At 26.8% G+C, this 25,000-nt stretch overlaps 1 protein-coding gene across 2 annotated transcripts in view; it reads left to right on the forward strand.

Moving 5' to 3' along the window:
- The window catches only part of LOC100214758 (uncharacterized), a 134,392-nt gene that overhangs the window by 97,247 nt on the left and 12,145 nt on the right, over positions 1-25,000 (forward strand). For both annotated transcript variants that reach the window (XM_065804846.1, XM_065804847.1), the window contains exons 25-33: positions 1-211; positions 1,768-1,953; positions 4,236-4,424; positions 4,506-4,633; positions 5,934-6,049; positions 9,767-9,886; positions 19,445-19,648; positions 19,836-20,000; positions 20,124-21,463. The exon at positions 1-211 is cut by the window's left edge and continues 121 nt beyond it. In XM_065804846.1, coding sequence (XP_065660918.1) covers positions 1-211; positions 1,768-1,953; positions 4,236-4,424; positions 4,506-4,633; positions 5,934-6,049; positions 9,767-9,886; positions 19,445-19,648; positions 19,836-20,000; positions 20,124-21,463 — 2,659 coding nt within the window. The remainder of the gene's footprint in view (positions 212-1,767; positions 1,954-4,235; positions 4,425-4,505; positions 4,634-5,933; positions 6,050-9,766; positions 9,887-19,444; positions 19,649-19,835; positions 20,001-20,123; positions 21,464-25,000) is intronic.

Here is a 25,000-nt window from a genome sequence, read left to right on the forward strand (position 1 = left end):
CCAAATGCTGTGCATCCCATCGTATTTGGTATAATTGTTACATTAACAGATCTGTCAAAGACTCAAAGTTTTTCAGATGCTTTTGTTAATGCGTTAGTTTTTGTACTTCAGCAGCGAGTAGAGCATTTTGAGTGGAAAGGAGATTTGTCAGTACTTATTAAATTATTGCTTTTGCAAAACTCAGAATTTTTCCCGAAGTTTGTGGCGGCTGGTTTGTTAAAAAAACTTTTTTTTTGTTTATTTTTTTGTTTTCTGTGGAAGTTTTATAAACATACATATTTTTTTGTTTAAATAAAAACCAAAATAATGTAGTTTTACAAAAATATTTTGTAAAATAAAGTATATATTATATAGTATATATATATACTGTATATTATACCTATATACTATACATTATATTTATAATGTGTGCAGAATGAGACAAATGAGTTGCAAAGAAAAAAGTTTTCAGCTATGTGTTGTTCATATACATATTATACATAATGGGTGTAATATCATAACAGGGGTGGTAAAATTTATGGGTAGTAATGTAACAACATTGTGCACAGTGGGCCAGCTATGGACAAAAGTCAAAATTTTGATGTGCTCCATTATTTCTAAATATCATATACAATGTTATTTATGTACTTAAATTTTTTTTTGCAGTTTTATTATATTTGTTGTTAAATAATTCTTAATTATCTTTCCAGAACGACTTGATAATAATTTGTTGAGAAGTTAACAATTTTTTATAATTTTGTTTACATTGTTACACAGTTCTTTTTTAATTATTTTTGCATAACAACAGTATTGATTGCTATTTTAATTCAACATTTAAAAGATAATACTTAGCTACAGTTATGGATGCCAATGTCATTTTATGCCAATATTAGAATAAGCATAATCCGAAAGTTTAATTTTATTACTTAAATGTGCCAAATTAAGTCTTTTTTGGGGCAGGTTAGGGCAGCAAATGAATGGTCATACGCTGTTTTTTAACATGTAAGCAAGCCAAAACACTTAGTTTTATGGACATAGACAGTCGTATTCAAGCTGCACATTGATTACAATCTGGTTTCTATTGTACCTAAATTTGCATAATGACAACCTATTTTTACATTAACGTTATTTTAACAGATTTTTATTAATGCTATGTACACTATATTTAGCGGGTATATTAAAATGATCTTGCCAAATTAAGTAAATAAAGACCTAACATTTAATTTGCTATTAATTTTGTTTATTTAAAGTGAAAACCAACTATTATTTAATACAGCAAACTGTATTAAATAATAGTTGGTTTTTGGTATCTTGTTGTTTGTTATCATGGTGTTTGTTATCTCGATGTTTGTTTTATTGATGTTTGTTATCTAAATTTTGTTATCATAGTTTTTGCTATCTTGGTGTTTGTTAACTTGATGTTTGTTATCATGGTGTTTGTTATCTCAATGTTTGTTTTTTTGATGTTTGTTATCTTGATGTTTATTATCTAAATTTTGTTATCATGGTTTTTGCTATCATGGTGTTTGTTAACTTGATGTTTGTTATCATGGTGTTTGTTATCTTGGTGTTTATTATCTTGATATTGAACTAAACACATTGTTTTTTTTTTCAAATGTTACATAAACTATAGAATAAATTAAATAACGCTAATAAACAAAATGTTTAGATTAAGAATAGTTGGAAGAAACTGTGATTGAAACCTCATTTTATTGTTCTGCATCACGTTAAGTATTTATTATAATATAAATTTATATTTTTTACAAGTTTTACTGTCTTTTTCATAAGGTGGTTTTAAACTTATATGCGATGCAATTGTTTTCCATTGCAAAAAAGAAATCAGTTGGGTGGATGCTTTGCAGCAATCACCTGTAATGCATGAATTGTACATAAATGAAATCAGTCAACTTACTAAAAAAAATCTTGACCATGAAGGAACAATGACTGATAAATTGGAAAACTTTGCTCCTTATGGTAAGTTTTAGTTATTTTGGATTTAAATGAGTGCTGAAAATTTTTTTTAATGATATGGATTTATTTTTTTGTAAGCACATATTACAACAGAAAATATCGGTTTTATGGAACATAACCTATTTCACATAAAATGGATTTTTAATTATTAGACATATAGTGACCCGGTATATTTAAAAATTTGACAATTGAATTTTTAACATTTGATTTCAATTTTTAATGTTTGAAAAAGTTTCAATACTTTTAACCATTAAAATTAGTTTCTAGTCTCACAGAAAATAATTAATTATAAATAAATAGCTATATAAGCGTAAGAGTTTAGGTTCTTTAAGAATTTTTTTTTTTTACTTTAGAACAAGGTTATACTCATTTGTGAACCAAGGTTTAAAAAAAAGTTATTATGGTAGGAACCTAGATTTAAGAAAGATTTATATTGTTACAGAACCAAGGTTTATAAAAAAGATTTATAATGGTCTCAATAGCATTTAGATAAACAACATGCATTTCCACCAAAGATAGAATATATATTTTAAGCCATTATTTTTAAAATCAAAAATTGCAAAATGTAAAGCTTTATTTATTTATAACCTTTGTCATATACATCTGCTAATAAAGGTTACAAAAACTGATTATTATTAAAAGGTAGGTGTAACCTCTAGAGAAGTGATTACAACAGTAACTGAAATTTATACATAATTAACAATCCTCTTAACTCAATTTCCCAAAAACTATTACTGTATACATCTCAACTAATGCTGCATACATATAACTAATACTGTATACAACTAATACTGTATACATGCAGCTATATATAAACATTCATATCTAGAATATTAAAAATAATGTCACAATAAAAATGCTTATCTTGAGCAGATGTAAATGGTATCAAACTACTGTCCATTGATTTGCAATGAAAATAGTCACACGCTAAGCCTGGGCATCTACTTATGTATCAGTTTACCTATTTGTTGTGAAGTTTGAATTTTCTGACTATTCTCTAATGTAATGAATGTTCATTCATTCATTCATTTAGCATCTCATTCAACTCTTTGTTCTTTAGTGCTCTTTTTTTCCCCAAGATTCTTTAATCTTATTTCTGATCAAATTGATTAAGTATTGTTCTCATTGGTAACTTTAATGCTCATTATCTGGAATGGCTTGATGAATGGCTTGGCTCTAAAGGAATTCCAACATGGAATGCTGACACTAAAGCTCAAAAATTTTATTTTTTTTGATGTCTTACATAGACAATTAATTTTTTGACTTGTTTTTTGACAACCTAAATCATCTTTGCTCCTTGATTTTTTTTATCTTTTTCATCAGAACAACATTTCTTAGAGCAAACATATTTTTATCATTGTATGAAATTGACACAAAAAGCATTTAATTTGAATCAATGGTTTGACATTTAAACATCATTCTACTTCGATTATTTGATTATTTTATCTCAGAAGTTTCTAGAAACTTTGAAAATAAATTTTAATAGTTTCATTTACAAACAAAAGCCTAACATTCCATCTCTTAAGTCTAACATTCCATCTCTTAAACATTGGTCTGATCTTATCAATTACAAGAACTATTTGTAAAGAACCTTTCCCATAATTTATCTCTTGAATATAATTATCCCATTTGTCCTGGCATTCAAAAAAACAGGTTAATACATTGTTAGACATCAAAGTTATTCTAGCTTCCATTACTAAAAGTATTTTTCTCTTAATTGCGTCTGATAAAAGTTGTTTTTTATTTCAGAAAAGGTCCAAAAATGCATCGTAAACTTAGTTGGATCTGCGCTCACTTCTTAATGTTGTAAGGTTTTTTTTTAAGTTTTCTGACAATTGTCTAAATTGTTTAAAATTTAAAATAGTCGAAATTCCTTTCATAAGTTTTTTGAATTTTTTAAAGTCAAACAAACAAAAAAGTCCAGCAACTTAGGAACTAAGTTCTTTTGTTGAATTCAAATTATTTGAGTTTTATATATCATACTCAATGTTTCTGCTTTTGAAAAATGTAAAATCATGTTGTTTACAATCTCAATCCTTCTTTTATTGTTCTTTTAATTCTACTAGTTCCCAACTCTTTGTATTGTTTTATTCCAAAGTTATTCAAGATTATTCAACTGCATGACATAATTATCATCATACCTGCATTTTATATATTATAAATGGCTGTCATGTTATTTAATCTTTTTTAATTATTACAATTTAAGGCTGTAAATAGTTTAGACTGATAAAAAATTTTCTACTTTGTCTTATATGATTTACATTTTTCTTATTTTCATTTTGCAGCAAAAATAGTACCTGCTGGAGCAGCTGTTTTATTGGTTGATAAATCTCCTCTCAGAAGATCAAGATTTGCAGCATATGGACATCAATTCCAGGAATCTGAAGACACCTGGTTTCAGCTTCATATTACATTTCCAGTTCATATATTGTTAAAAGAAATCAAAATACATATGCATCCTTCGTGCTTGCAAGGTTCTTAATTTTTGTTTAAAAAATTTTGTTTAAAGATGTACCGAGGTTTTAATAAACTTTTGTTTAATTTCTTTTTTCTAGGAGGACCTTCTCTGGTTATGGTTGAATACAAGGGAATTTCTGACAGTTTTAATCCTGCATCAACTTTTTTGGAAACAAGTGGATTGCTTTTAATTCAAATACATTTTACAGAGGGCATTATTTGCAAAGTAATTTATATTATTTAAGAGTGTTACATTGTTTTAAAAATTTGTTGTTTTGATATTATCACAACTTTAATTTTGTGGTTGTTATAGTGCTGTAATTCAAAATAGTTTTCAAATGTTTCATATCAATTTTTTACATTTATAAAATTGAATTATAAACTGTTAACCCCTTTACATTTTTTTAACCCTGTTAACCCCTTAAATTTTTTTCTCCTTTTTAATATTCCTTAGATCAATTAAGAAAAAGTAACAAAAAAAAAAAAAGTAAACATCATGAACAGTTTATTAGATGCATTAAGTATTTTTATACCATTTCTTGTCACTTTTTAATGTAAGTGGTTAATATCGTCTTGATCAACAATAATGTTGATCAACTTCATCAACCTTTGTTATATAGATCAACACCAGCAGGTATTATCTTTGCTTTACCAGATCTTGTTACTTCTGTGACACTATTTTTAATGCATGTGGTTAAAAAATATGTTATTTTTGTTAATAGTATATATTTAATGTTATTAAATTATCCATACATTTTAGGTATATATTTTATATACTTATTAATTACAGTAATTAGCTATATATGAAAAGATGTAAGCTTTTTTGAAATTTAGTTTTATTCAGACAGACTTTAATATCCAAAATTTCGCACATTGTACATTTTTTGTACATTTTTGCAAAATATCAAAACAACATTATGGTAAATAAATCTTTAAATTTTACCATAATAATTATAATAATAGTATAAATGTTATCAAAATAATCAGGTGATAGTATAACTATTATCCAAAAAATATTATTATTATCAATAGCATAATACACCTATATTGTTAAAAAATAACTAAATAAAATTCACATCACATTCACAACAGCATAACAATAGCAACAGATGAGACTTTCACAACCTTCACTCTCCTCCTCTCAAAAACAACTAAAAAGCGCTATGTTTAGCAATATAGTTATGCTTAGAGATATAAAAAATGTTTAATTTTTATGGATTTAATGATTTTTTTTTTACTTGTGTGTGTGTTTCAGCATAAAAAAAAAAGCTTTACATTAAAAAGTTAGTTTTGCTTCATAGTTATAAAAGTTGTATTTGACAATAACAGTTGTTATTGGTTATAATAAAAAAAAATTAGTTCACTTAATAAATAATTTTAAAATGGTTTAAAAATTGATATAATAAATATTAATATATTGATGTACATTTACTGAAATATTGATATCATTTAAATGGATAAAATAAATATTTTTTCTTTTAATAATTGCACTATAATTATATACATTCACTTTTTATTTCCTTTAGGAGTTGCGATTGCACTTAAATAGACCATCAGGTTGTGATAACTTAAAACTTAATCTATTGGAATTGTTTGGAAGGTCGATTTTTACTATTATGGACAAGGGACAAAAATTTAACTTGTAAGATGTTATTCTATTCTTATTATATGGAATTGTTGCGTACATTTGTGTAAATGTATTGATAATTTAAACTTATGAACTTATGAACTTATGAAAATAAGAGATTAAAGTAAACTGGTAAGATATAATAAGAGAATAAAGTAAACTGGTCTGCTGGTTTTGATATCTTGGTGATACAGTTTAGTTAGTTGGTCGGTCTGAAGAAGTATCAAGAGCAAAAGGTGGGCCTTGGCCAAGTTTAAAGAATTATATTTACATATAGCAGCAAGAGGTGCATTATTAAAGAATAAAAAATGTTTTATGCCACATCTGTTCAAAGTGTCGGCTTAAATGTAATGGTACAAATAAAGATAGGAAAAGAACTGGGCATCCCTGCAAAACATCAAAGGAGGAAGACAAGTCAATTATACTCTCATGCAAACAAAATAGATGATTAACAGCCCAAGAAATAACATCTAACTTTAATGCTGCTCATGATAAAACTATTTCAGAAAGAACTGTAAGATATCGCTTGAAAACTGTTGGCTTAAATGGTAGAGTAGCTATTTGAAAACCTCCTCTCAATGCAATAAATCAGAAAAAGAGGCTTCAATGGGCTCTAGCACATTCAAATTGAACAGATACAGACTGGCGAAATGTATTGTGGACAAGCAAATCCAAGTTTCTTGTTTTTAGAACAAAGCGATGGATTTATGTGCGATGAACAGCTACTAAAAAATTTCATCCAGAGTGTATACAGCCTACTGTCAAACATGATGGAGGTTCAGTAATGGTGTGGGGCTATTTTGCTCTAATCAGGTTGGTAATCTCGCTAAAATAAATGGAATTTTCGATTAAATCAGATATCTTAAGATATTACGTAGACATGCCGTGCCTTGTGGAAAGCGTTTAATTAGCCACGGGTTCACCATGCAACAGGATAATGACTCAAAACACACATCTAAGTACTGTACAAACTATTTGCACAAAAAAAATAAGCTTGCGGAGAACTCAAAATTATGACATGGCCCCCACAATCCCCTGATCTTAACCTAATGGAGTTACTATGGGAACAACTAGATTGTGAGGTAAGAAAACAGTGTCATCAACAACTCATTTGTTGTCAATTTTACAACGAGTGCAAAATATTATTTCACCAAATTTATTTAGATAGATTAAATAAACATATGCCAAAATTTGTTTGTGCAGTAAGGAAAGAAAAGGGTGGATATTTCGAGGGAAAAAGCCAACAGCTTTTGTTGGTGTTATATTGCATAAACTTGTTTATTTTATTACGGATTAGTTTGTAATTGTTTGTAATGATATTTGGTTAATTGTAATTAGTTAACTTGTTTTTTTATATAATTTTTTTACAAAAAACAGAGTGACCGGAAACTTTTGCCGGGCAGTGTATATATACACACATATACACACACGAATATCTTTGTATATTTAGCCCTGCATAAAATGTCATTGATGGTGTTATACTATAATAGCTATTTTAGTATGGCATTTAGTACTTTAGTGGGGACTTCAGTACATGCATCAGATGTGGATTTGGGCAGGTACTATTTAGATATAAAGGACTATTAATACAGCAAAAAATTTGCTTATAAAAAATTTGAAGTTAGTATCAGGATTTTAAAACTTTAAGCAAAACTTATATTTAACAAATAAAATATTAAACACTAGCTGTCAAGATTGCATAAAACAAGTCAGTATTGATTTTTTTTAATTAAAAAATTTGTAAATAATAATTTAGAAAGAACCTTATAATTCTTTCAAATAAAATATGAAAGTTGATCCTATCATCTTGGGATGATGATTAACTAAAGAAATGAAAACAAAAAAAGTAAAAAAAAATTGAATGAAAAAATAGAACTATTCAAATTTGCAAGCAAATTAAAATTAAAACTAATACAAAATCAATAGTCCTTTTAACTGAAATTATTTAAAAATTTTACTTAACCATTTTATAAACACTTTAAACTCTTATTCAAGTTAAAATATTGTTAAAAAATGTATTATTATCTTAAGAAAATCAAACAACACACTTGTATTTTTGAATTTAATTAAACTTCATAGGAATTAAACTACACTTCATAGGATACCTATTTGAATTAGAGACAACTTAAGCAAAAGAAACTAAGCAAAAAAATAGAAGTAATAATTAATATCAAAATCAACAATTCAAAAACAATTTAAATCAACTTTAAACAAAGAAACATGGAAATCACATCAGCAATGACACTTTAAACAAAGAAACATTGAAAATTGAAAATATAGATTAGTAATATAATGATAAATAGAAGAATATTATAATATAGAGTATAAATTTATATGATAGATAGAAGAATATAGAATATAAAATAAATTTATATAGAAATATGAAAAATATAATCTAGAAAAATACCAATAAAAAAAGAAAACATCTTTTGTACAAAAGTACAAATATTGTCAAATAACCTTAAAAATTTATTATAAACATTTAAAAGTTAATAATCTTGAAAATTTTTTATTTAAATTTAATATATAAAAGTTTATGTTTAATTTTTATGGTCTAAAAAAAATTAACAGGGCGAGGGTTATAATGAGCTGTGGATGGTCTGAAATAAAAGTTAATAAAGATTTAATAGAAACTTAATAAAGAAAAAAAAAAAATAAGCCTGTTTCCATTTATTTTGTAGAAGTTTTCAATTTTACAATTTTTATTTTCTACCACTTACTAAAAATTATAGAAATAAATGACTAAATTAAAAAAAAAGAAGTATAGAAGTGGTCACTGTGGAATTCACTTACCATGACCCGTAATATATACAAGTCATGGTAAATCCATTATTCCATATATTTTAAAGTTCCACATTCTATATTTTATTTAGATGGGCACTAATGTCTGAACTGCTGATAAATAGCGGTTCACGCAACGGCTACAAAAGCGTTTAAAGTTTTTTAGTGTTAATCATATTATAAACTTTTTCTTCATAGCTTTAAAAGTCAGTTTTTATATATATATATATATATATATATATATATATATATATATATATATATATATATATATATATGTTCAAATATCTTAGCAAATAGTTGGCATAATTAAATATCTTAGCATAATCAAGTTAAAAAGTTGGTATAATTAAATAGCTTATCAGAATTAAATATAATTTTAGAACTACTTAAATTTAGTAGTTCTTTTAAAATTCATATTTGAAAGAGAAATATTAGAATAACTTTAAAAAATTTATATTACGATAATTACAAATACAAAGGTTAAGTTTAGTTTATTATATGGAGTAATTTTTTGCTCAATAAAATCTCATAACAAGACATGTTATATTTATGTATAGAAATTGGGGGAAAAAAGTATACACTCAATATTGACACCATTTTTTGTTCTTCTTATTATCCTAATATTAATTTATCTTAATTATTTGCATAACAATAAATTCTTTGATAAGTTTACAGAAAATTTATTTTCCTAAGATTTGCTAAGAAAATTTATTTTGCTAAAAAAAACAAAAAATCAGTTTAAGTTTGCAATAGGATTCTTAGCAAGTTTGAAAATTGTTTTGTTATTTAGAACAATTTAATGGAGGTCTGAATTATATTCGCTGTGTAATATTTTTTCCTGACTAACACCCTGGAGTTTATTTTAAATATTAAATCATGTTTTTATACTTTTTTTTAATATTATTATGTAGTTCTTTTTAATAATTTTATTTAGTTTTAATTTTTTAGTGAAGCATGGGTTGATTTATTGTCAATAATGTTGACTGATACATCAACTGAGTTGATCAAGTCATATTTAAGCGATAGCCTAATCGATTCATTAGTTTGTTTAATACCATTTTTAACAAGGTTTGTTGTTTTTATATATGCTTTTTTGTTGTTTTGTCATTGTTGATTGTCTTTAATTAGTAACAAATTAAATGCTACTAAGTGTACTAAAATTACTACTAAGTATACTAAAAATAATGTTGCAATAATATTGAAACTAGATTTCAATGGTTTTTTCATTAAAGTTATTTCAGTACTCTAGTCCTTATATAGAATGCTTAATATTTCTCAAAATAGGATTACTCTTTTTAACTTTTTTAGGCAAGTTTTTTTTATTTGTTGATTTAAATTTAAATCAAAAGTCAGTCACTTCTGTATATTTGCTTGGCTTTTTTATTACTGAAAGTTTCAATGAATTCCATCCTGAAATACATCCTGTTTTGTTAGTTAAGACAACAATTTTTATTTCTAAACTGACCAAGCAAGATATTACAGTTGACTCTTGATACCTCGACTACTCAATGTTTGACCGAGCAAAATATTTGTAAATGTTGACAATTTTATAGCTTATAAAAAGTAAAAAAAACAAACACTTATTAGTAAAAATATTTTGAATCAAATTAATAAGTTGAAACAGAAAGGGAATGTCTTGTATCATATGATATTGTTTATATACTACTGTTGATACTATCAGTATTAATTTGATACTGCACAGTTGTATTGTATCAAATGGTTGAATTGTATTGTATTGAGTGGTTACTAGGATTATGACTTTTTTTTAACCCCATGCTTCTGTACTGTAGTTTGATGAACTTTTACCTAAATAGCACAAAATGAACTATTATTTGCATATCTTTTGAAAAAAGCTTACCCCGCAATTGAAAAATCAATTTTGACATAAGTATTGATTAGGGTTATTACTTTTTTTCAATCTCATGCTCCTGTACTGTAGTTTGATAAACTTTTACCTAAAAGGATGAAATGAACTGTTATTTGCATATCTTTTGAAAAAAGTTCACCCCGCCATTGAAAAATCAATGGCTAGTAGTTATATTGTCTTGTCTGAAATCAATAAGAAAAAAAATTAAAACGTGAATTCATTTATGTTTTTTTTTTTATGTTTGTTGAACACAGAATGCCAATATCAGAGGAGAATTACGATGTAATGCAACATTTAAACTAAATTTTGGAAGCAATACCACTTGATAAATTAAATTAAAATTGCGATATATTCAACATTAAATGATAAGTATTATTTTATACGATTTTACATGGTTCTTGAGAATTTCAGTTATACTGAGTCAATTATATAACTTTCGTTATATAAATTTATTTTAAATTACAAATTGTTTTTTTTAAATAAAATATAATTTGTCACTAAATAAGACTATTGTTGTCAAAACAATACTGGTGGTATTACTGGTACCTTTGATGCCAGTATTGCATGATCTCAATATCAACACTGTAAGGTATTTTATTGGTACCAGTGGATAAGCATTCAATACTAATTATCTAACTCTTGATAAATTAAAGATATCTACAGTTTAGACAAGAAAAACTATTAAAGATGGAATCTTAAAAGGTAAAGATATCTGCCTGAAGAAGTTTTTTTCTAATTTAAAATAAGAAATAAAAATTCCTATTTAATTTGAAAATATGTTTGTTTTGTTTAATTCATACAGTTGTTTTATTTATTTAGTTTATTTATTTTGTTTAGACTTGTTCTATTGGCCTAATGACCTCACATTTGTACTATTAGCTTAATGATAACGGGTGAGGAGAAATTAGTTACACAAAAATCAAAGCCTTGTATTTTTAAAGAAATAAAAGGAAAATTTTTTTAAATATTTTTTTTAAGTTAATACAATATTTATTTTAACAAAATTATTTTTTATAAACCAATAGCATTCTCTTGTCAGCTATTTATATGATTGTAAAAATGTTGCACCAATTTTTTTTTAAACATGCATTGATACACCCAATCAATTGTTGTGAACTTTTGGCATCCCATCCACCCTCATACACATTCTGAGCCAAAACTCCCCCTAAAGTCTTCAATTGGCCGGGCTTTGGGGCATTAAGAGGGTTCATATCGACCGGCATATTTTCATCAATCCAGGAAATGGCGTCTTTAGACCTATGAGCACTAGCTAAATCTGGCCAAAAAATGTAATTTATGATACTTATAGGCCTTGATGATACTTATCGATGAATGGTATAAGTCGTTCCTCTAAGCATTCTTTAATATAAATGCTTGATATTGCAGCTGATTTTGTTGACCAAAAGAGTGGTTTTGACATTCCGCGCTCAGATAGTGCTATCCAACAATTTTTTTTTGAAAATTTACTTTTTCCTCAAAACGGACATTATCTGGACATTTGTCTTTGTTGTCCATGTAATATATCCAGCATTTCCAGGCATTTTATCGCCGCCGAAATAAAAGTACTTTTCGTCGTCTAAAATTAAAATACTGTTTTTTATAGAGGTGATTTACGAGTTTCCAGCTTCTTTTTTGTGCCTTTAGACTCTATCTATAATTGCATTTGGTTGTTTTTAATGATACTTAATGTTCATTTTGGCCAATTGTGTACAAACTGTCTTTTGATCAACGTTGAATTTATATGCGAGTTTACTTTGACTTACGTCTTTTCGATTGTTGGTCAATCTGTGAAGTTTTACTTTAAGTCTACGATGTTAGGTGTTTAGAATTTTTTGTAACTTTTAAACACTGTTCTGTTAGGTGTCGATTGATATAATTATATGCTGTATTGCGACAGATTCCTTCTTGAATAAAATGGTTAGCAGCTTCAGCTTTGGTAGCTTTTGGATTTTTTACAAAATAATTTTTGACATTATTTTGAAGAACTGCTCTTTCTTTGCTATTAAACATTTTTTTTTAATAATTTTTTTTAATAAAACTAGAATATTTAAAAATACAAATTACATTTGAATGCTAAAATATAATATTATGGATTTCAAGCAAAACAAACTCAATTCATAACTAATTTCTCCTCACCCGTTATCAAAGGCATAGGTTAGCTAGATTTTATTCAAATTTTATACAATGAAGGAAACAACAATGTGTAAAAAATCTTTACGCTATAACATTGAACATTTGATTATCTTACATGGCAGAAAGCTTTTTATGATCTGACACATGTAATACAAGGAAAACCAACAGCATGTAGCTGTCAAATTTCTAAATTGTTAAATATAATTCTATAATGATTAATAAAATTTAAAAGTTTAAAAGTTTTTTTTTAGTTTTTAAGTTTAAACCTCCAAAACCAAAACAAAATAAAGTTTCACACTATACAGCTATTCACGAAAGTTTAAACAATTGCAGAATTTTAAGATCTAATCTTCGGTTTTTCTTGAATAAAAATCTAACAGAAGTAGATATCAAAATAATTTTTTTTTCCAATTTGATAAATAGGTTATTTGTTAATAGAATAAAAAAAAGTAGGTTTTGACTCATCACCAATTACTCAAAAATTTCGTTAAAAGGTAGGTGATACAAATTAAGAGGTGTCACAAAAGTTTAAACAATTTTATTTAGGATCAATTATTTGCTAATTAATTGATAAATCTGGTGCGAAAATTTTTTTTATTTTTAAATAAAGTTAAAACAAGTAGTTAACAATCAAAAAATTCATCTGAATATTATGTTCGAAAAACCATCAAAATCTGCAAACTTACCAAGGACGTCTCTGACATGCCATGTACCGGGAGACCATCCAAACTCAGCAACCGTGACAAAAGTGGTATATTCAGAATGAGCAGAGAAAACCCCAGACTCAGCTACAAAAAGCTAGCAAAAATCCTCAATGAGTCAAAAAATAATCCAAAAGTTAGCAGAGAGCTCGTGAGACGAACATTGCTGGACAAAGGTATTGGAACGTACATAGCTGCTAGAAAATCTATTCTTTAGATCAGTGATAAATATAAACAACGAGTGTGGTCCAATTAAAGGCCGGACTGGTCTGTAGAACAGTTGACAAAAGTTATTTGGAATGATGAAGCTAATTTTCAAGGGAAGAATCTATGTCAAAAGATTTGCAAGTGAGAAATATTTAGACAGGTTTATGCAACATCGTCGACAAGGCGGTCGAGGTTTGGTTGGCATCTGAGGATGTTTTTCTCACAAAGGTATAGGCTTCTGTGAGCTGTACGAAGGCTGAATTAATCAATACACCTACAAGAACACATTGGAAATGTGTTTAGTTCCATCAATCAGATGCTTGTATGGCAGAAGCAAGCAATTCATCTTTCAACAAGACGGGGTTTCAGCTCACACAGCTCACTTAATCAAAGAATATTTTTTGAAAAAAAAGTTCAATGTGATTCCCTGGTGCCCTAGATCACCAGATCCCAACCCAATTGAAAGTATTTGGTCTTGGATCGACAATCAACTGACATACCATGAAATTCAATCAACTCAGCGTTTGAAGCAACTTTTGAATGAGTACTGGCTGAAGGTACCTTGCATGATGTGCATAAAATTAGTTGAATCAATGCATAAACGAGTTTATCTTTGCTATAAAAACAAAAGAGGATACTTTAAATGTTAATTTTGCTTTTTTTTTTTCATTTTTTGTTCGAATGTTGCAATTTGTTTAAACTTTTGTGCTTCTTATTTTTCCTATATGATTTTTTGTAATTGTTTTTTTCTAACTAAGTATTAAAATTTTTATAATATGTTCATATTCATTTTAAAGCTAATTACTTTTTCTTTAATAAATAAAAAAAATTAATTCGATATCATTTTACAGTTTTTTTTATTAAACAAAAACCAAACATACTTGATAAAAATTCTGCAATCATTTAAACTTTCGTGAATAGCTGTACAAAGATTAAATAAAATACAAACAAGCCTTTGAAGCTGTAGTTAATTTGTTTAAAGTTTTTACCTCATTGTTTTTAGATATTCCTTATAGAGTCACAAGCTATGATTATAAAAACTTGAATATACTTACTAAGAAGAAACTTTGCAAATCTTGTAAAAAAAAGTATTACTAAAGGAGAAAAACCTGATTCCATCACATGTTAGGAGATTTTTTAGCAATAGTTTGAAGTTAAGTTTTTTAAGGTTCAACATATTGAACAAAAAATTAATTCAGTTATCTTGCTCTAGTTTTGGTTTAAGCTATATATTTAAAAAATCTGCAAAAGTGTAAGAAGCAGTCAAATTTAATAAATTTTCAAAACAATGGAACAAAATTTGTTCCATTGTCTGTTGAAATTTCCAATATCATATTTAATTTCCAATATTGTTGTGAGATGTACTGCTTGCGAGATGTACTGCTTGTGAGATGCACTGCCTGTGAGATGTACTGCTTGTGAGAGAGGGGGAACACAAAATGAAGTATCTTTTATTTGGTGTCCCTCCTCTACCCTCCACCCTGCATATAATACTATATTTATCTGAACATAAATCTAAGCACATGTAGTAAGGTGACAAACGACAAAGACAAATGTATACATCAAGGATATAACTTTTTAAATTTTTTTAAATATTGCATTTCCTGTATCATAAATCAATGATTTTTTTACCTAAAACAATAAAAAAGCACCCAGCTCCACTAGAATTTTAAAAAAAGTCACCCCAAATAAAAACTTGGTATTGCCATAGAATACAATTATAATATTGCTACTTCTTAGAAATACTATTTAAACTGCTACGTTTTTTCTATTATTATTATTTTTAGACACCCCAAGAAGTCTTTACAGCCTTACCGCGTAAAAGCATTTAATAGGAAGTTCACACCTCCTTCCTAACCGATGTTTAAAAACTTGCCCAAAGGTGGGATTCAAACTACAAGGCCTTTGTTTCTAAGGCAAGTGCGCTACCACTGCGCCAAGGCTGCATAGAAATTGTAGCCATTATTATTTTATTTAACATTGGTAACGTTGTGACTTTATGTAATTCAAGTATTTGGACAATACCAGTTTTTTGGAACTGAAATTAAAGTATGAAAGGAAAGAATAGCGAATATTTCCAAAGAAGTTCAAAGTTTATGGAAGAATAAATTAAATTTTCCTCATGTATCCAATAAAGTAATACAAGCAAAACTTTCATATGTGTTAAAAACTTGATGAAGGATGGTTAATGTGTTAAACTCACCTGTCACCTGTAAAGAAGCAGGCAAGGAAACAATTCATCCTTTCAAGAGAAGAAAATTACCTGACAAACATCTACATCATAATGTGTTTCTACATCAGTTTCATATTATAAGGATTTAGATAAGTCTGAAGTTATAGAAAGTAAATATGAGAAGGATGATGATGATGATAATGAATATACTTATCCACCAAAAAGGGAACATAACAAGAGTAAAGTTGCCGTGAACTTAGCAGCATCAGCAATAGTATTAACAAGAAAAGCTGCCAAAACTTGCAAGTAATAGGAACTCAATGGCGTTAACATTCCAACACCCAGTCAAGCTGGAGTTATTATCTAAGAAAGCTTTTAACCTGAAAAATAGATGATAAAAGACTTAAAAACTGATCATTTAAATAAAAGTGGTCATTTTAATAGAAAGTGCCTTAATGAAAATGAATATCAGAATATATTTCAATACTACATCAAATGTAGTATTGAAAAATGAAAGAACTGAAGAGAAATTAGCTGCACTGTTCTTGAAAGATGGAAAGGCAGAAACTATTACTGATGGAATTTCGACAACTCTTGAAGAATATAATTTATGCTAGTGCTGTGAAGATGATAGTGGCTGATACAGTGTTAACACTAGTAAAAAGAATGGTGTTATTGTAATTTATTTTGTATGACTGGGCAAAGTATTGGTTTGCTGATCAATTTTACAACAACGTGCAACAAAAGTGATACTGGAGCTATATTCAATCTGCAGAAAAAAAGACAAATTGCAGTCTAGATTTATTTTAGATAATAGACAGTGATGTACTGATGTATATTAATCATAAGTATAGGCAATATGAAACATATGCTATGCTTTAGTAACTGTAATAGTTAGTGAGTTGATATGTAGTTATTATAAAATGTATATTGATTAGTTATAAAATGCAGTTTTATATTTTGATTTGGGGGTGAATTTTTTTCAAAAGGTATTGAAAAAACTATTTGTTTCTTTGGTTTTGAGTATTTATTTATTAAACTGACATACTGGAACATGAGGTTGTAAAAAAGTTATATCCCTAGTATACACATATAATAAGAAATTGCCCAGCAAAATTAATAAAGAAAACACACATAGTGGTTCTCTTAAGCGAATTGCTGATAAAAGTGCAATTGTTAAGTAGCTTGCATTTTCTTTTTTTACATTTGTTGCAAATAATTTTAATTCACCTCCCCTAGGCCATGAAGGCCACTACAATCAAGGAGGCTATTTTAGACGTGGTTACAACCCTCTCTCAACTCTATAACTCCAAAACATGAACCTTGACAAACAAGGCCGCTGTGCGGAGAAACAAGTTGAGCGTGGTACTACCAGGAACATGGTGGGGATCGAACTCAGAACTTCTCGCTTATGAGGCAAGCACTCTACCACCATTACAGCATACTAGACTTAACATCATAGAGTGAGTAATTAGCATTTTAGACTACAAGAATTACTCTAAGACTTTTGTCTTCAATGTAGTCACCCCTTAAAAACTTGATCAGTTTAGCGCCATAGTATAATCTTAAGTGAACTTGCAACTAAGTTCAAAACATTTTTGGTTTGTTATTATTTTTGGTATTTGCAAATCTTCATTGCCTTTAATTTTCCATAACTTTTTTATTATTATTTTTTTTTCATCCTCCATGTCATTTTTATTTTGCACTGATGTGTTAAAATGGATTTTAAGACATCTGCCAAAAGCACCAATTCATGTCCATCCATGTGAAGTGAGTAACTGGGCAACTAGAATACTAGATTTTTAGTTTTTGCCAAATGTTTGGGAATAAGATAGTAAAGAACGAAAAGATGTCTTCATCTTTTTGACATTGTTGCCCAATTTACTGCTTTTAAGTTTCCTGTTACATTATTTACTGTACGTGCTTCTATTGTGGTAGTTATCTTTTTATCCTATAACTTAGGGTAGAATTCCACAGTCAATAAATCAATTTGCCCATATATCAAGTTGACAATCACCTTTTCTGTTTTACCTTGCAGTGATAACTAGTAATTGGATGACATATGAGAGTTTTTAATTACTTTTTCCTTTTTCTTGGGAAAACCCATCTTTTGCTGCAATTTAAAAATCTGGTTCTTCAACATTAAAGTTTTTGAGAGATTCAACATTTTCGTTTGCAACATTTATGTTTTATTAAGATTGTTTTGTAATTTTTTTAATTTATTCTGAATATTTGTTTGCTTAAAAGTTAAACTCCTTCCTTCCCTAATAAAATGCTGGATACATTTCAGTAAAAGGCTATGTGCCATTTAGGGCTGACAATACGTATACAAATTTCAGTAAAAGGGAAAGAGGTGTGGAATAAATAATGTGTTTCTGCAAATATAGGAGTTAAAGTCTTGAGACCATTGTCAAATTTAAAGTTAGACAGGTATTTTTATAAGATTACAACTTCAAAATTTTTGCCTTTTAATGTTTTGACTGGGTTTGGATCTTGGCTGATGTAAATAACTTTTTACATTTTATCTGTATTAAAATTTATTTAGTTACCATAACATCATCATTAAAGACTAAAAATCTGCTACTCTTTGTGAAAGAGAACGTTACAACCAATTATGTAAGGTGGATCAGTCAGCTTATTTCTTCTGCATAATACACTTTGGAAATTAATCATTTATGTCTACAACATCGATTAATATAAGGATTGGATTAGAAAGAAAAAAAAAAGACTAGATCAAAAATGCTTCCTCGTATTACTCATAATAATACATATTTTTCATTCAGCAGATTTATTGTTGAAACTCCTTTATGGTTTGTAAATTTCGTTTATGTAAAACCATTTTGCAATCAGGATGGTAATCAAGGTGATAGGTTGATCGAAAGTTTGTGCTTAAGAATGTGTTCACAAGATTGAATGCTCTTAGAAAATCAGAGAATATAGTTGTTAGCAAAGTGTTGTGACCAACATGATATCATAAGTCATCTTGTGTGATGGTGTCGTTTGTACTGCTCCAAAGAAGAAAAATGAATTGGCTAATTAATGATCATTTTTCTTGCACAAAGCATATATATTTTACATATTGTCAATGCTATAGCAATTGGAAGAAAGTCAGGTAAAGAAATGGGTTTTTGACTTTAGAAATGGGTACAATATTTGAAAGAAATTTTCATATAGTATAACACATTTGTTGCAATTCATATAGTACAATGCATTTGTTGCAATTCATATAGTACAACATTTGTTGATGCAATGGTTAAAGATTACAATTAGAACTTAGTTTTAAGGAGAGTCATGTAAATAAAGTAATTTGCCAGATATGTCTTAATGGCCAGTTAGTATCAATTAGGTGTGTTGTAGTGGTTTACTGATGTTAAAGAGGGCAACATTGTGATCACTGACTATTTAAATAATTACTTGATAAAATATTTGTTTGAATATTTTTAATTTGTTTTATATTTTTTTTAAAGGATTTAGTTAAAAATAAATATATTTTTTGATATTATAAATCAAATTGTTTAAAATACATTTTCAATATATTTGTATAGGTTATCTTTACATCGAATTTCTGCACTTCTAATATCTGTTTTTTTGAAAGTATTACCTGATTTTGCTTATAAGTTTGTAGTTCTCACCACAACACATATGTTAAAGATTAGCTATTTAAATCGGTTTAATTCTTGGCAGATGCAACTTCTTATACAGCTTTTATCAGATATTGTTATACAAACAGATACTGCTCAGCAAGTTAGGTAAAATATAAAAATTATTACAACTATTTATGTGTTTTTGTTAATATATTGATTATGTAAATATGTTAATATATTACATAATTAAATTTTTGCTAATAACTTATTTTTGTTGAATTTGAGTTAGTTTTGCTTTTGTTTTAATAAAAAATTTATTAGTTGTTTTAGCTTTACTACTTTACTACTTTAGCATATTTTCTTATCTTTTTGAATGGTTTGCTGAGTTTTTGAATGTTGTCCAAGATGATAGTAATGCAAGAGCTTCAGATGTTATTCAATGCTTTGTTGTAAAACTTTTTCAGCATGCCAAAAGCTTAGAAAAAAAAAGTTTAAAAGCTAGTGAAAAGCTTATCAGGTTACTTTTTTTTTTTTTATAATAAGGTTTTTATTACCTTTTTTTTTTTATATATGTTTCTATGTACAATAATGCATAAATGGGCGATTACAATGATAAACAAATGTGATTTTTCTTTTTTAGTGAACTTGAAAATTTTATTTTAAACAACAGTATACACCATTCAAACACTTCTTATGTTGGTCAATTGCTCCAAATAGTTATACATTCAAAACAAGATTTCTTCTTTAAATACTTGCACATAGCAGATACTTTTTTGGATAGTTTTAAAATAAATGAAACTCAATTTGTGAAAGCTTTAGACATAATTATTTTTGCTTATCAAAGCAATATTCCAATAGTGCATGAAAGCATGTATGAACTTTTAGGAAAGATTTCTAAATATTTTGTTAGTATTTTATCTCAGTCTATAACAGGATTGGCAAATATCAAGTCTGCATGCATAATTTTAAAATGTTTCTGCAAATTTTCCTTAGCCAACAATGGATTATCTGCTTGGTTTTATTCTAATAATGGTCGTTTATTTTGGAAAGAACTTTTACTCTATACATTATCTCCACATATAAATGGTAGCATTCTACTAAATATGTACAAACTTCAACAACAAACTTTACAATTTTTTCACAGCATTTTATATTTAAATAAGCAAAATATGGATTACTTTTGTAAGATTCTTATTGATGTTTTGCTCTGGACTAAAGACCATAATCTTACAATGAGTGGTTATTTGAAGCAGATTATAATCCATTTAGTTATCGCTGAAGATACTGTCACAGTTCATTTTAAATCGAAATGGAGTACCTATATATTGCAGAATACACATAAACTTCATTTTAGAATAACAGCATCACTGAACGAAATAGAAGTAAACTTTTTTAAAATGAAAAGCTCCTCTGTGACTGATGATAAGCAAAGTAATAGGACTGATAACAATAAACTGTCAGACTTGCTTAATGCACAAGTTATGCAATCTGGAAAACTTGCAATATTTAAGCGCCAGCCAAAATCAACTACTGCAGAAGTAGAACAATTGAAACCAAACTCAGATGAGCAACTTGGGATTGATTTTTTTCAACCGTTTATAAGTAATCAACCTCTTCCAAAAGCACTAACCATTGGACAGATTTTGCAGTTGTTGCATGAGAAGGATTCTAGTATTTTAGAATCGCCTCCTTTGTTAGAATATTGTGTAAAGTATGAAAAATCAAGTGATAATGGAAATCCAAAAGAAAATGATATACTTCTTCTAACAGCTCCATTTTCAACAATGTTAGAAATTTTTGCAAATCTTGGAGGACTTTCTTTGCTTTCTCCTGCTGCTGATGTTAACCATAACCCATTTGTAAAATTGTTCTCTCTTATTATACCATTACCTGGTTTTTCAAGTGTTTTTTTAGAAGATCGTATAAAAGCTGAATTTATGTTGCGTCTGATGATGGGTGTGAAAGAAACAAAAGCTGGTCGTAAGTTTTTTTTCTAAAGGCTTCTTTCAAAATATTTTTTTTTTATAAATAAAATATTTAATTAAACACAAAGTTATGTGTAATAATATAAATATATATATATATATATATATATATATATATATATATATATATATATATATATATAAGTATATAAATTTAGTATATATATATATATATAAGTATATAAATTTATATAAATATATATAAGTATATATTTTTATATAAATATATATAAGTATATAAATATATATATATATATATATATATATATATATATATATATACATATATGTGTATATATATATACATATATGTGTATATATATATGTGTATATATATATACATATATGTGTATATATATATATACATATATGTGTATATATATATATATATATATATATACACACATATATATGTTTATATAAATTAGTAAAAACACTTATCTAACTTTTATCTTCAACATAATGTTGAAGATAAAAGTTAGATAAGTGTTTTTACTAATTTATTATTGTTCTGTTTTTTAAGAACATTGAGCACTCTATTTGTAGAATACACTGACGTAATTTATATGTTTATATATATATATATATATTTAAATGTGTGTGTGTAAATATATATATATATATATATATATATATATATATATATATATATATATATATATATATATATATATATATATATATATTTATATATATATTTGTATATATATTTATATATATATATTTGTATATATATATATATATATATATATTTGTATATATATATATATATATATATATATATATATATATATATATATATATATATTTACGTGTGTGTGTGTTTATATAGATTTGTGTGTACATAAGTGTGTATATATACAGTAGCGTCCAAAAGTTTTGCGGACAGACAAAAAAATATGGAATTTTACTGATATTTCAGCACATACTTTACTAATGCCAATATATTACATACCAATCAAAAGGTTTTCAAGTTTACAATTGAATTGGTGAATGTTAAAAGGAGGGAAAGTCCAATAATGTAAACTTTTGGGAAACTAAAAAAAACTGCATTTTCCCCTGTAGTAAATTTTTGTTAATGGTTTAATAATTTTTTTTTTTTTAAAAGAGGATAATGTTTTTCACCTTCGAAAAAAAATTATAAACAAAAATTTACTACGGGGTAAAATGCAGTTTTTTTAAGTTTCCCGAAAGTTTACATTATTGGACTTTCGCACCTTTTAACATTCACCAATTCAATTATGTTTTGAACAAATAATGATTATCTAATTAACATTTTGATATTGATATACAAATCAATAATTTTTGATAAGTTCAAATATTTGCGGACAAAGCTTTTTTTTTAATATTGTACAAATTTTTCAAACAATATTTGATCGCAAATTTGTATAAAAGCAAAATCACATTAGTATTTTGTAGGATATCCTTTTCAATCAAGAATGGCTTGGCATCTATGAGGCATAGAGTCAACTAAATTAATGCAAATGTCAATAGGAATGGAGTACCATATTTCCTTGATTTTATTAAATAAGTCAGCGTGATTTGTACACTTGATTCCTTTTATTTGTCAGTCAACATGATCCCTTAGATGTTTAGTGGGATTTAAGTTAGATAATTGGGATGGCCACTTCAAAACTTTAAATTTACTCTTTCTAAAATACTCGAAAACTGATTTGGCTGTATGTTTGGGATCACGTTATCCTATTAGTATATTTATCCTCATGGCATTTTTTCCTTTGCATGAGGTAACATAATAGTCTTACATATATCTTTTGTACTTTTCTTTATTCATAGGCTCAGTAATTCTATGTAGCAGACCAACTACATCTCTGCTAAAACACAGCCAAATCATTACATTGCCAATTTAATTAGTGTGACATATACGACGTTTTGCAGTAGAAATACTACATTTCACTCCATAGAAAGGTCTCAATTGTATGTTTATATTGACAGCTGTAAAACAGGGATTTTCTTTGCTTAGTATTACAAGCTTTTTATCCTGATAACTCGTTGTTTTGCATGGTCTTCCTGATTGATTTTTATTCTTTGTAGATCTAGTAAGCTTATATCTCTTCATAATTTTTCCAACAGCAGACTTACCAACTCCATAAAGTTGTACTGTTTTACAAAATGAATTTCCATTTTGAACTGATCTTAAGATCAATTTTTTCACTGAAAATGAGACATTTCTTAGATCCCATGATCTCAATCACTTATAAATAAAATTTTTAAATTATTTCTAACAACAAGTTAGCAATTTTGTGGGGAAAATGTTAAAAGCTTTAGTTTGCCCACTAACTTTTGAACTTATCAAAAATCATTATTTTGTAAACCAATTTTAAAATGTTAATTAAATAATCATTTTTTGTTCAAAACATAATTGCTAATCTAAAAACCTTTTAATTGGTATATAGTATGATGGCTTTATTGATGTATGCTCTGAAGTATTAGTAAAATTAATTTTTTTTTTTGCCTGTCTGCAAACTTTTGGACGCTACTGTATATCTGTGCGTATATGTATATATATATATATATATATATATATATATATATATATATATATATATATATATATATATATATATATATATATATATATATATATATATATATATATATATATCTAAATTAGACCAGTCCAAAAAAAAATTTTTTTAATAATTAAATGGCTAGATTTTTAAATGTTATTAATTGATGAAAAAAAGTAAATTCATTTCGAGTTTCAAAGCATTATTCCAATATTTAGTAACAGCTCAATTAAATTTACTTTTCAATGGGGCCCTAAAATTAAAAAAATAAAGTTCCTTAAAAGTAAACCTGGTACTCAAAAGAAGCAAAATAATATAAATTTCAAAAATAATAATTGTTTTATAAAAAATAAATTAAAAAATTTTTATTTTTATTAAAAACTTGTAAAAATGTACTTTTTTTATTTCTTGTTAAAAAACCATAGTTTTTATGCAGTTAAATCTAAAATACAAATTGTAGTATGAAATTATCTTTTTTTTTTTTAATTTATATATAAGTTTGCTACTTTTAAGACCCAACATAACATACTTTTGAAAAAACTTTTTTCAAAATAATAGGAACCTGTTAAAAAGTAAAGTTAATTGAGCTGTCCCTAAAACACATTATTTAAGTTTGCAATTTTGAACTAATTTTCCTGACCACAAACCACATCAAATCAAAGGGTAGCCCAAATAAAGTTCAAAAATTATTTTTTTTTATATACAATTTTGAAATAGTCTAATATATATATATATATATATATATATATATATATATATATATATATATATATATATATATATATATATATATATATATATAAATATCTGGATATATATTTATATGTATGCATACATCTACTAAATATAGTGTATAGATATATATTTTACATGACAAAAAACTTAATGCTGCACTTACGTAAACCCTCAGATGATGTAGCAGCAACTCTCTTGCATGTTCTGCCTAACTTAGTTGACATGTGTACTAAAGCCCTTACGGCTCCCTAAATCAGTATGGTGTCAGA

This window comes from Hydra vulgaris, chromosome 09 (assembly GCF_038396675.1).
Source record: "Hydra vulgaris chromosome 09, alternate assembly HydraT2T_AEP".
In the NCBI taxonomy this organism is placed as follows: Eukaryota; Metazoa; Cnidaria; class Hydrozoa; order Anthoathecata; family Hydridae; genus Hydra; species Hydra vulgaris.